The sequence below is a fragment of the Schistocerca gregaria genome, chromosome 3, assembly GCF_023897955.1.
Source record: "Schistocerca gregaria isolate iqSchGreg1 chromosome 3, iqSchGreg1.2, whole genome shotgun sequence".
Lineage (NCBI taxonomy): Eukaryota > Metazoa > Arthropoda > Insecta > Orthoptera > Acrididae > Schistocerca > Schistocerca gregaria.
In genome coordinates, this window is record NC_064922.1 from 857,261,955 (window position 1) to 857,274,502 (window position 12,548).

The following is a 12,548-nucleotide window of genomic DNA, read 5'->3' on the forward strand; positions in this document are numbered from 1 at the left end:
GTTACCTTTGTTGCCTTTCTTGTGTGTTGAAATTAAGTTTGCTTATTTTAACGCTTTTGGAAATCATCCCTCAATGAATGAGCAGTTTGTTACATCCACAAGAGGTTCGGTTATCTCTTCATTCACATGCTTTATTAGATAATTTGATATTTCACCAACTCATGCTGCCTTCTTGGATTGTAGTTCCTGAATTATCTTTTTGAGTTATGGTTCTGTCATTGGTTCAAAGACACTGAGTGGGATGGTTGCTAAATATGCTACGATATTTCGATTCCTGATGATTTCTTTTAAACTATAAATCTTGTATGCCATCTATGAAAGTGTTGAGTATATTAGTAATCTTTGCTCCATCTGTAACAATACTGATCTCAGTTTTCATTAACTTAAAATAAAATTTATACTGAATAAATTTCTTTTATTTCCATCTGTGATCAAAAAATCGTTAGGTCCTTAGACTACTGGCTTTTGTCTGCGATTACCATCTACACATCTGCAGCAAAACATTGGAAAGAACATAAATACTACTAGTGGATTGTCTACATCTTGAAACAATAAAGTACACTGTAATGAAAAATATTACTGACATATATGTGAGAACATGTACTTTATATATGATGAACCATACCTGTTTTAAAACATATCCTAATACAGCTAAGTCGTAGTAGCATGATCAAAAGATAAAAACAAAATCAGCTTAGCACTGTCACACATATTTACAATATGGTGTATTCTAGCCCATAGTGTCAACAGAGACATCTTGGTAATGGGACCACTGTACATAACAAGCTGCTGTACAGGGGCCACATAATATTTGTGTCATACATTCTTTAGATGTCACTACCATAAGCCTACATATAGTTCTGCGATATGGAATACAAAGAAGAATACCAATATGTAAAGCCTATAGTGACCTTACCAAGTGTATAAGGTATTACAGTAATGAGAAAATAAAAAACATGACTAAAGTTAAATTTAGACTGTCAAGAAGAAATGGTTAAGTGATAATTATTCTGATATGCTCTTGTGGTGATGTTAAATAAAAATATAATGACATACATAAAAACAAGCTTATAGAGCTAACATAATATTATAAAAATGATAAAACAAATAAGGAAATAAGCCAAATGGATGAAACTACAGGCTGTAAATAAGTAATCAGTGGCCTCTGTTGACATGGCTGCCAGAATGCCACAGTTTATATCCTCTCTACTTTGACCATCTGCAGTTGTTTTGCTACCCAAATAGCAAAACTCATTTACCACTTTATGTGACTCATTTCCTAATCTAATTACCTCAGCATCACCTGATTTAATTTGTCCACATTTCATTATCCTCATTTTGCTTTTGTTAATGTTCATCTTATGTCCTCCTTTCAAGGCACTGTCCAATCCATTCAGCTGCTCTTCCAGATCCAGAATTACAATGTCCTCAGTAAACCTCAAAGTTTTTATTTCTTCTCCGTGGATTTTAATTCCTATCCGAATTTTTGTTTTTTTCCTTTATTGCTGGCTCAATGTACATATTGAATTACACTGAAGATAGGCTACAACCCCGTCTCACTCCCTTCTCAATCACTGCTTTCCTTTCATGCCGGCTAGTTTCTGTACAAATTGTAAATAGCCTTTTGCCCCTTGTATTTTAAACATGCTACCTTCAGACTTTGAAAGAGATATTCCAGTCAACATTGTCAAAAGATTTCTCTAAGTCTAAAAATGCTAAAAATGTAGGTTTGCCTTTCGTTAACCTATCTTCTAAGATAATTCAGTACTGTCTCACATGTTCCAACATTTCTAAGGAATCCAATTGATCTTCACTGAGGTCAGTTTCTACCAGTTTCTCCATTCATCTGCAAGCAATTTGTGTCAGTATGTTGCAGGTGTGACTTATTAAACTGATAGTTCAGTAATTTTCACACCTGTCAACACCTCCTTTCTTTTTGATTGAAATTACTATATTCTTCTTGAAGTCTAAGGATAATTCACCTGTCTCATACATCTTGCTCACCAGATGGAAGAGTTGTGTGATGGCTGGCTCTCCCAAGGCTATCAGTAGTTCTAATGTAATGTTGTCTACTCCCGGGACAGGATGTATTTGACTCAGGACAATTGTGAGAGCCAGGAAAAACCTAGGAATTTTTTCATCCGGTAGAAAACCAGAAAAAACCTGGGAATTTTTTAGTATTCTGGGAATTTTTTAGAATTCTGGGAATTTTTCATTGTTTTAGTTTTCAGTTACATTTCTGTAATTCTGACTGGTAAAAACTGATACTTTAACAAAGGATATTACTGTATCTTGCTATTGCAGAATAATACTGCAGCAATAAAACATGAACAAGAGAAAATAAACTGAAATAAAACTTAAGTTGTAAAGGAAATGCACCACATACTACACAAAAACAGTGCTCATACAAGCGCCTGCCAATAGCAAAATGTGTCAAAGGCTTTAGGAAGACTATGTGAGCTGATGTGCATGCACAGTTGTGTCGCACATGAATATTACCTTCTCCCACCTCTGGCTACAGAAGAGTGGCTGTTAGCTACATAAGCAGTAGTAACAAGCAGCCAGATGCTACCTGGGAAAATTTTACTGGCAAGGCCAAGCTGCCAGATTCACACATGTGCAACAGGCCTGCATCTAGGGGGCAGGGGACAATCTAGAGTATCTGCCCTAGTTGGTATTTTTTTTTTTTTTGGGGGGGGGGGGGCAAATTCATATTCTTGAGGAAAACAAGCTTGTTTCCCAAAGTGTCTAGCATCTATTGATTATTCACATGATTTTGAAATGCATTGCTGTTGGTTTTTGAACATTCTTGGACATATTCTAAGTTGATTTCTGAATGAATCATGAGTTGATTCTTGAATGTGTGGATAGTATACATGATGTGTCTGTGAGGGGAATCCCTGTTGCATTTATAAATAAACTTTCTGACAGACAAAAGAGGATGGGGCTATAAGAGCTGAGCGGAGTAAAGCCGAACGGGTGAATACCAATCATTGTTTATGTGGTTGACTTGGTTTGCGAATGATCAGAATTGTTATAATTACTAGCGAAGTCCATAGATTCAGACTACCAATGTGGAAACAAATGACTAACAGGAGTAACAGATAAGAAAGATTTTGTATTCTTTTTTGGTGTATCAAAAAAAATGAAATTTTGACAGAAAATTTTTGGCCAGACCACTATACGAGTAAGGGCCTGTTGTACAGTCCCTGGCTAGCAGCCGCTCAAGTTCATTATGGGAGCAGTGCAGAAAATGCCTTGTACAAACATGTAATGACACCTAACCAGACAATAAACGCAGGATAACTAAACTGGTGATTTTGCCAAGGTTAGTGAAGTTAACTGGAGAATACGTTTTGACACTGGCAGGAGTAGTTACAGAATTAGTAATGACAAGATTGTTTTTAGAATGAGGAAGGAGAAGAAATGAGGACATCACAAAAATTATAGAAGAATATGACAATTCCAAATTTATATAAAAATTTCGTACTACTACTTTTCAATCTTATGCTTGAGAAGCTGGAACGTATGAATGAAATGTGAAACTGTTTCCTAACATCAAGCCTTCTGCTTGTAGTAGGCCTAATAGGCATTTGATATTGGTAGTTTGGTGAATTATATTCTGTTGTGTTATAAAAATAACCATTTGTGCCAAACAGTCTTGCTGCAATATTAGGCAGGTCTATATCATTTTATCTAGCAGACAGTGACAAAAATACACATAATCAGATCGAAAAACCACACCAACCTTGAGTACTATTTGTATTAACAGCTTTTTCAGTATTAGACAACATCATTTCATTTTTTCATGTAGCAAAATGTTTGATGAACTTTGATGATGTAATAGATTTTTTTCCCAGAAAGGAAAACATTACATGTAAAGCTGAAGCAAGATTAGAGAGAAAAATATGCTAGGACTTAAGGATTGAAGAAATGTGTACTGTTTTGCTTGTCTCTTGTCTCTACTGTTTTTATGTATACTATACTTAATTTTATGTCACAAAGCAGCAAGTTATTAGCTAATTGGCAATAAATAGTGCAAATTTTCTGAAGAGTTCTTGTTCTCCCAGTTACAGATAATCCCATCCAGTATTAATTGCGAGTTTTTCTTTTCAAGAGGCACAGGATGTCAAACTGGTTGGCTAGGAGCAGGAGAGGCATCACAGGACATTTTAATTTTCACTGTCCTGAATGTAGTTTACATGTTTGAATTCCACAGAGGGAAATACAGTGACGTGAAATAAGAGAATGGTGTATGAAGAGGTGTGGCACTGCACTTTGGCACACTTAAGACAAAATAACATGTCTTTAATTTCCTTGAACACATATGTCTTATGTACCAGACTCTTCAGAAAGATGAACATATTTTTGAAAAGTCAATTTTTAAAATTTTTGATGTTGTACCTCAAACGCTCGAGGAGCAGGGGGGTTACTCTAGTTTGGAAATATCATAGATCTGGGACTGATGCATTGAGCAGTCTGAGTTGTAGTGGGGATGTGAGTACTGTCCACATTACCCATGTTTACTTTTAGTGAACCTCATTTATTAGCTCTCATGTCAAATGAAAACAAAATGGATTTCTGTGATCTGGATCTATCAAGTGAATTAAAATACATTCACATAATTACGGAAGGCTACAATATGTTATTAGTTTCAGATTTTATTTTATTTCCACCTTTCTGACAGTCAAGCATTAATTGCCTTGCAGAACAATAAAGTTATTTTTGTCACTTTGCTAAATAAATCTGGCTTTTATTAATGTCTTTCACTGTGTCAATCAACTTACTTGAAACGAAGTGTTTAATTCCACACTATTAGCTTGTTTCAACTGTTCGCAGCACTTCAAGTGCATGTTTTCATCTTCTAGCACATATGGCATTATGCCATAATAAAGAACCAAACATGGGATGATACAATACTGGTACTCCAAGAAAATTTACATCTGAATTTGGACATATGAATGTGCACTTTAAGCCAAATTATGCATTTTAGTATGGTTCACAAAATTTTGATACTCTTGGAGTAATCTCTAACATCTTGTTTCTTTTACAACATAATGTAAGATCTTTTAATGTTTTACATGTAGAAACACACAGGCTTCCTGCATCATCTTAGCTGCGCAAATACAGGACGCCTGTTATTTGGTGCTCTCTGGCAACTGATGAAACAACCTATTCCTAACAGGTCACAGAAAATATTACATATGGTTGTTTGAAAAGCATTACTATCAAAGTAAATTTCCTTTTACACAAGATGATCTATATCCAACTATGTATGATGAATTTCTTAAATCACAGAGCATTTGACTCTCATTTAAAAAACAACTCTTTGAGGATGACCATTCAGAAGAATTTCAAGCCCAGAAGATCAAACATTTATGTCATTAAAAATTTTACAGGCACATTTGTGTGAGGTATCTAAAGTGTAACAAGGGCAAAAAAGATTAACATTATATGTGAAAGCTTAGCTTCTCTTGCAGTTTATTAAACTTTGAGACCAATATTATATGTAAGAGCTTTTCTTTTCTTGTAGCAACACTATGTATACTAATTTAAACCATCAACTTTTCCTATTTGTGTGTTCGCACCACATAACAGGGATGTTGCTATTGGCTGACTACATCACGTATCCTATGCTCTGAATATCCACTGCCATTGGCTGTTGAGATTACATGACATGAGCTACGACTGGCCTACAAAAGTGCATTGCAATCTTGATTTCACTGCTTCAGAGAGTAACAAGCCATGTTTAGTGGAATTCAAATTTATACTTTCATAATACAGAAACATGTAGTGTACATGTTCCTGCACATCAAAGATCTTTGCACAACATATTATTTTCCCCGAGTTTCACTTTCTAAAGTGCCAGGTATTTTATGCCGGCATATAGAACTATAGCCATTGAAAGGATTGATAAGTTTTACAGTTATGAGGAAAAGTATACTGTCACTTAACACAGAGAAAGTGTATAATCCCATTTCATCTTCATCTACGTCCTCTTCAATTTTCATAATATTGCCCTCTGGTACATTGCCCCTGTATAGATCCTCTATATACTGCTTCCACCTTTCTGCTTTCCCTTCTTTGCTTAGGACTGGTTTTCCATCTGAGCTCTTGAGATTCATACAGGTGTTCTGTTTTCTCCAAAAGTCTCTTTAATTTTCCTGTGGGCAGTATCTATTTTACGGCTAGTGATATATGCTTCCACATTCTTACATTTGTCCTCTAGCCATCCCTGCTCAGCCATTTTGCAATTCATGTCTATCTCATTTTTGAGACGTTTGTATTCCTTTTTGACTGCTTCATTTACTGCATTTTTATATTTTCTCCTTTCAGTAAATAAATTCAATATCTCTTGTGTTACCCAAGGATTTCTGCTAGCCCTTGTGCTTTTACCTTCTTGATCCTCTGCTGTCACTATTTCATCTCTCAAAGCTACTTATTCTACCTACACACATAAACTAACACACAGAGTTGCAACCATCCTAAAGAAACAGGGGTTCAAAATAGCATATACGCCTGAGCAAACCCTCCAATCACAACTAAACCAGCCAGCTACCAAGAGGGAGAAATTCCAACAATCAGGGATATATAAACTTGAATGTCAAAGTTGTGATGCAGTATACACAGGCATGACATGCAGGAATTTTGAAACAAGATACAAAGAAAATATCAGATGTTGGAAGTATGTAACAAACCATTCCACATTTGCAGAGCATTTAAAACACCATAACCATCATCCTACAAACATGGAACAAGAAATGAAAATAATGAGAATAAGCAACCATGACAAACATCTTATACAAATGCAAGAAAACTTACACATCCAGAAAGCCATAGCAGAAAACAAACATGTAATAAATGAACAAACACACATCAGCACAGGCTCCCTATTACACTTAATAAAGGAAATGATAACATAAAATAAAAAAAAAACTCTTCCCCACACCATCTGGACACACACACACACACACACACACACACACACACACACACACACACAGCCCACAAACTAAAAATAAATAAATAATAAAATAATATGTATCACACCAAAATACACACACACAAGCAGAGCGGAAAAGAGAGAGAGAGAGAGAGAGAGAGAGCGAGAGAGAGAGAGAGAGAGAGCACCATAACACACAGCACAAAAAAATTATATCACACCATCAGACACACACACACACACACACACACACACACACACACACACACACACACACACAATGCATATACAAACAGATCACAGATACTTCAATAATTGCACTCGAAAGTTTGGCAATAACATTCGATCTTTGCCAAAAACATTTGACAGTCAGCAACAGGAAACAAAACATTACATTGAAACAAGTGTTCAGTTCACAGTGCTGTTGAATGCGGGAAAAAACCACAAATTGGCATTCATAAGAAGAAGAACAACACCAAAAATGCAACAGGAACGTAATATGTAAGAAATTGTCCACGCAATCTGTAAGTATAGTACAAAACATTACTACTTAATAGGAAATACCAACCACCAGAACTGTTTATAACCTATAGGCACTGTGACAAAAATGTAAATTAAATAGCTAACATATGTACATATTCCAGGCCACTGATGATGCCTTTCAGAAAATAAAGGCGAAACACGTATGGCACTAAAATTGTGTTTTATTCACATGCTGTCAGGTGGCCCTAAAGTAAAAATTATCAATATACCGTAATATTACACGCAACTGAGGAAGACAGGACTACAAAAGTTGAAGACGTCTACTTATTCTTCTTCTACTGTATTCCTTTCCCTGTTAATGTCAAGCATTCCCTAATGCTCTCTCTGAAACTCTCTACAACCTCTGGTTGTTTCAGCTTATCCAGGTCCCATCACTTTAAATACGTACCTTTTTGCAGTTTCTTCGGTTTTGATTTACAGTTCATAACCAATAGATTGTGGTCAGAGTCCACATCTGCCCGTGGCAATGTCTCAGAATTAAAAACCTGGTCCTAAATGTCTCTCTTACCATTGTATAATCTATCTGAAACCTTCCAGTGTCTCCAGGGCTCTTCCATGTATACAACCTTCTTTTATGATTCTTAAACCAAGTGTTAGCTATGATTAAATTAAGCTCTGTGCAAAATTCTACAGTCAGCTTCCTCTTTCATTTCTTACCCCCAGTACATATTCACCTACTACTTTTCCTTCTCTTCCTTTTCCTACAGTCGAATTCCAGTCCCCCATGACTACTACATTTTCATTTCTCTTCACTATCTGAACAATTTCTTTTATCACATCATACATTTCTGCAATCTCTTCATCATTTGCGGAGCTAGTTGGCTTATAAACTTGTACTACTGTGGTAGGCCTGGGCTTCATGTCTATCTTGGCTACAATAATACAGTCACCATGCTGTTTGTAGTAGCTTATCCAAGTTCCTATTTTTTTATTCATTTTTAAACCTACTCCTGCATTTCCATTATTTGATTTTGTATTTATAGCCCTGTATTCGCCTGACCAGAAGTCTTGTTCCTCATGCTGCCAAACTTCACTAATTCCCACTATATATAAATTTAACCTATCCATTTCCCTTTTTGAATTTTCTAACCTACCTGCCCAATTAAGGGATCTGACATTCCATGCTCCAATCCATAGAATGCCAGTTTTGTTTCTCCTGATAATGATGTCCTCCTGAGTAGTCCCCACCTGGAGGTCAAAACGAGGGATTATTTTATCTCCAGAATGTTTTACCCAAGAGGACACCATCATTATTTAACCATACTGTGAAGCTGCATGCCCTCAGGAAAAATTATGGATGTAGTTTCCCCTTGCAGTACCAGCACAGCAAGGTCGTTTTGGTTAATGTTACAAGGCCAGACCAGTCAATCACCAAGACTGTTGCCCCTGCAACTACTGAAAAGTGCTGCTCCTCTTCAGGAACCACATGTTTGTCTGGCCTCTCAACAGACACCCCTCTGTTGTGGCTGCACCTACGGTATGGCTATCTGTATTGCCAAGGCTCGCAAGCATCCCCACCTACGGGAAGTTTCATGGTTGCGTACACAATCAAAATTTAGACAAACGAGAGAACTATGAATTATATAAATGCAATTCCTATACGACAGGAGTTATGGGACATTGAAAGTTACTGTATGCAAAGATTGCAATATGAAGAAGCAATTTCCAAATTGTTGTGGATGAGTTCAGTATCATGCTTGATGACACATAAAATGAAACTCTGAAATCTTTGATCCTACGCCAAAAGCAACACAAATAATGTGCATACAATGATTGTCAGCACATGTTTGCATTTGATGCCTTGAGTTTCATATTATTATGAGATATACCAGCAGCAGGTATGATTACTGTGAATGGCATTGTGTGCTGGTGAACAAAAATACAATGAAAATTGTATTCTTGTATCGAATTTCTCACAATGAAATCTTTCAGTCCTTCTACCGAAGCATTTCATACTTATGGTACCAGCAGCAAAACAATATAAAAACAACTATTACTTTTTAATAGCCATACCTATGCACGTCTGAATGAATGATTTCATGATACCAACAGCTAATTGTGTTTGAAGATGGCAATTGAGAAAAGTTTCCAGCGTCATGCTGTCTAATTCTTTAACATAAGGATCTTCTAATGGCTCATTCCAGTTGATTCTTTTCATTATATTCTCTACCTGGAACAAAATTATTTCTTAAAATTAAATATCATACAATGAATGAAACCTGATATTTAAACTTTTTCATCTTAATAATTGTTTTCAGTTGGAACAAGTTGTGAGGACTTTACAATCAACAATACAAATGTGAGAAAATAAGACTTTGTGGTGACTGGTTGAGCTCCTGTGGGGAGAGTATCTGATGTTCACAGTCTGCTGTGTGTTACTGTATCGTGTACATCTTCTTTCTGCATGTTAAACAATAAAGTGTTTGTGAAATCCATCCATCTGCTCTCTTCATTTCATTATGAGCATTATGATTAGGAATTCCCCCTAGTGGAGATACCACAGCAAACAGCAACAGCTACTACAACTTAATCAGTGGACTTAAGCTAACTGCCTTTGCTACAACAATGGACCATCCCATGACTGCAACTCTTGTGAACAACAGGTGCACAAAAGTGGTCACCATGGTGCTTAGTATAACATTTTTCACTATCCAGATCAGCCTGCATGAAAGTGTAGCTCTCCCACATCATCCTGCCATCTACAACACACGTGTGAAACAGCAATGTGTAATAACTTATGACATTCTCATTGATTTTGGTCATAAGTTCAGTGCTTCCTCACACAACAAGTCAACATTCTGCAAGCTGCTCCAGATACACAGAGCTGCAACTCGTGTGACTATACTGGTCCTTACATGTTGGGAGTAGCTCAGCTGTCATCATATTTAAAAATTAAAGCAGCAATGTGTTGGCACAGTCAGTACATGCACATGTACTGCCAATGTGGCGCTGCTGTAATTTTCATTTTAATCAAGAATTATATGGCCAAGAAATTGGCTTCTATAATCTAATAACATTGATTGCGCACAAAAAAGGTTACAACAGTCAGTTTATACAATAAGGACAATGTCAAAAGTTCTGTATTATGAGCAAATGCATACAGTTTATTTTATTAGTTTATTAGTACCTTACATGTGAAATTATATGAAGGGAATGTGCTGCATGGAAGAATATAGACAGGGTATTCATACTGTGAAAAAATGAAGGGTGAGGTGAAGTACAAATGACTTGCCATCTCAATTATAATGATTCATAAAAGGGATGATCAAGAGTGAGAAATTAATTACACAGTTATAATATATTTTTAAAATTAGTTTTGTTTTGTTTTAGGGCACAGAAAAACTAGGGTCATACGCCCCCATGTCATAACTGTAAAGCACTAAGAAAATAAAGGAGTTAAAAAAGACTATACATGAAGCCGAATTGACAGAAAAGAAGACAGCTAAAAACAGTGTCTTGAAGAAAGGTCTATAAAATACACCACAGAGAAATGGGGGTCTTAAATAAAGATTAAAAGTCCTTCGCCATATTGCTACAATGTATAAAAAGTAAAAGCTCATGCATTGTTCACTAAAATGGCTGATAACTCAGAGGGCAAATGTAAATGAGAACATAAGTGGTTAAAAAAGGGCATTCTGTATGGAAACAGTGAATTGTCGGAGGTTAAGAGCAATGAGCACATAGTAGAGGGGGGTCACTACTTAACAAATCCAATGGCTAAAAAGATGGTGCCCAATACTAAAATGATCTCCTAGCGGCGAGAGGGCTGAGAGGAGGTCATCCAAGCCAATGGGAGAGGCTTAATTCCACGGAGTTTGTTCCCATGAAGGGAGAACCAGTGGTTATCCCAAAGTGACACTACCTGCTGACAGACGGCAGCACATAGATCATTGAAGGGAATGGAAGAACCAGCTGGCCAAGGTATGAGGACTGCAACCTTGGCAGCAGTGTCAGTGGCCTTGTTTCCCATCAGACTGAGGTGACCAGGAACCCACAAAAACATCACAGTGGCTCCATTAAGAGTGAGAAAGTGACAGCACACAGAGGCTCTGAAGGGCACTGAGAGAGTCAGAAGGGAAGAGCAACAAGCCCAAGATGTAAAGACAGTGGAAGAAACCAACTGCACTGCCAGTCATTCATGCAAATGGCATTGTCACTGCAAAAGTGAAAGCCTTTGTTGAAGCTCCATGAGTAAAGATGATTGAGACATCGCTGAAGACACTGCTCAAGGAGACAAGTCCATGGAGAACTGCAACAGATCACAAAATCATCAACAAAAAGGGAGCCAAAAATGCCTGGTGGGAGGCATGCCATTGTAGGGTTAATGGCGATAGCAAAGAGGATGTTGCTCAGGACAGAGACCTGAGGCACACTGTTTTCCTGAATAAAGGTGTCTGATAACACAGAACCCACGTGTACCTTGAAAACACTGTCTTTTAAAAATTCCCAAATGAAACGGGGCATGTGGTCTTGGAAGCCCCATATGTAGCAAGCATGGAAGACACCAGTCCTCCAGCAGATGTCACAGGCTGTTTCCAAATCGAAAAACATGGCCATAGTCTGGTATTTCCACAGAAAACCATCATTATATAAGTTGACAAGGTGATGAGATGGTCAACCTCAGAATGGCATGCTCGAAATCCACATTGTGCAGTGCTTAGTAAACTGCGAGACTCGAGCCACCATATCAGCTGGGAGTGAATCATACATTCCATCACCTTGCAAACACAGCTGGTGAGAAAAATGGGATGATAACTAGAAGGAAGGTGTTTGTCCTTGCCAGGCTTGGGTATGGGTATGACAGTGGCTTCATGCCAGCATCGGGAAACGTGCCCTCTGCCTAGATACGATTCTACGTATGAAGGAGAAAGTGCTTGCCTGCAAGAGGAAGGTTCTGCAACACATGAATGTGAACATTGTCTGGCCCTGGGGCAGTGGATCAAGATGAAGTGAGAACATGATCTAGCTCCCTCATAGCGAAGGTGGCCTTGTAGACTTCAAAATTCTGAAAAGAGAAGGGTATTGCCGGAATCTCTTCTACTCATTTGCAATGGAGGAAGGC

At 37.3% G+C, this 12,548-nt stretch overlaps 1 protein-coding gene across 1 annotated transcript in view; it reads right to left on the bottom strand.

Annotated features, from left to right (window-relative positions):
* LOC126355631 (probable flavin-containing monoamine oxidase A) overlaps positions 1 to 12,548 on the bottom strand; it is a 268,309-nt gene that overhangs the window by 108,562 nt on the left and 147,199 nt on the right. Inside the window, exon 3 of the mRNA XM_050005996.1 lies at positions 9,500 to 9,656. Coding sequence (XP_049861953.1) covers positions 9,500 to 9,656 — 157 coding nt within the window. The remainder of the gene's footprint in view (positions 1 to 9,499; positions 9,657 to 12,548) is intronic.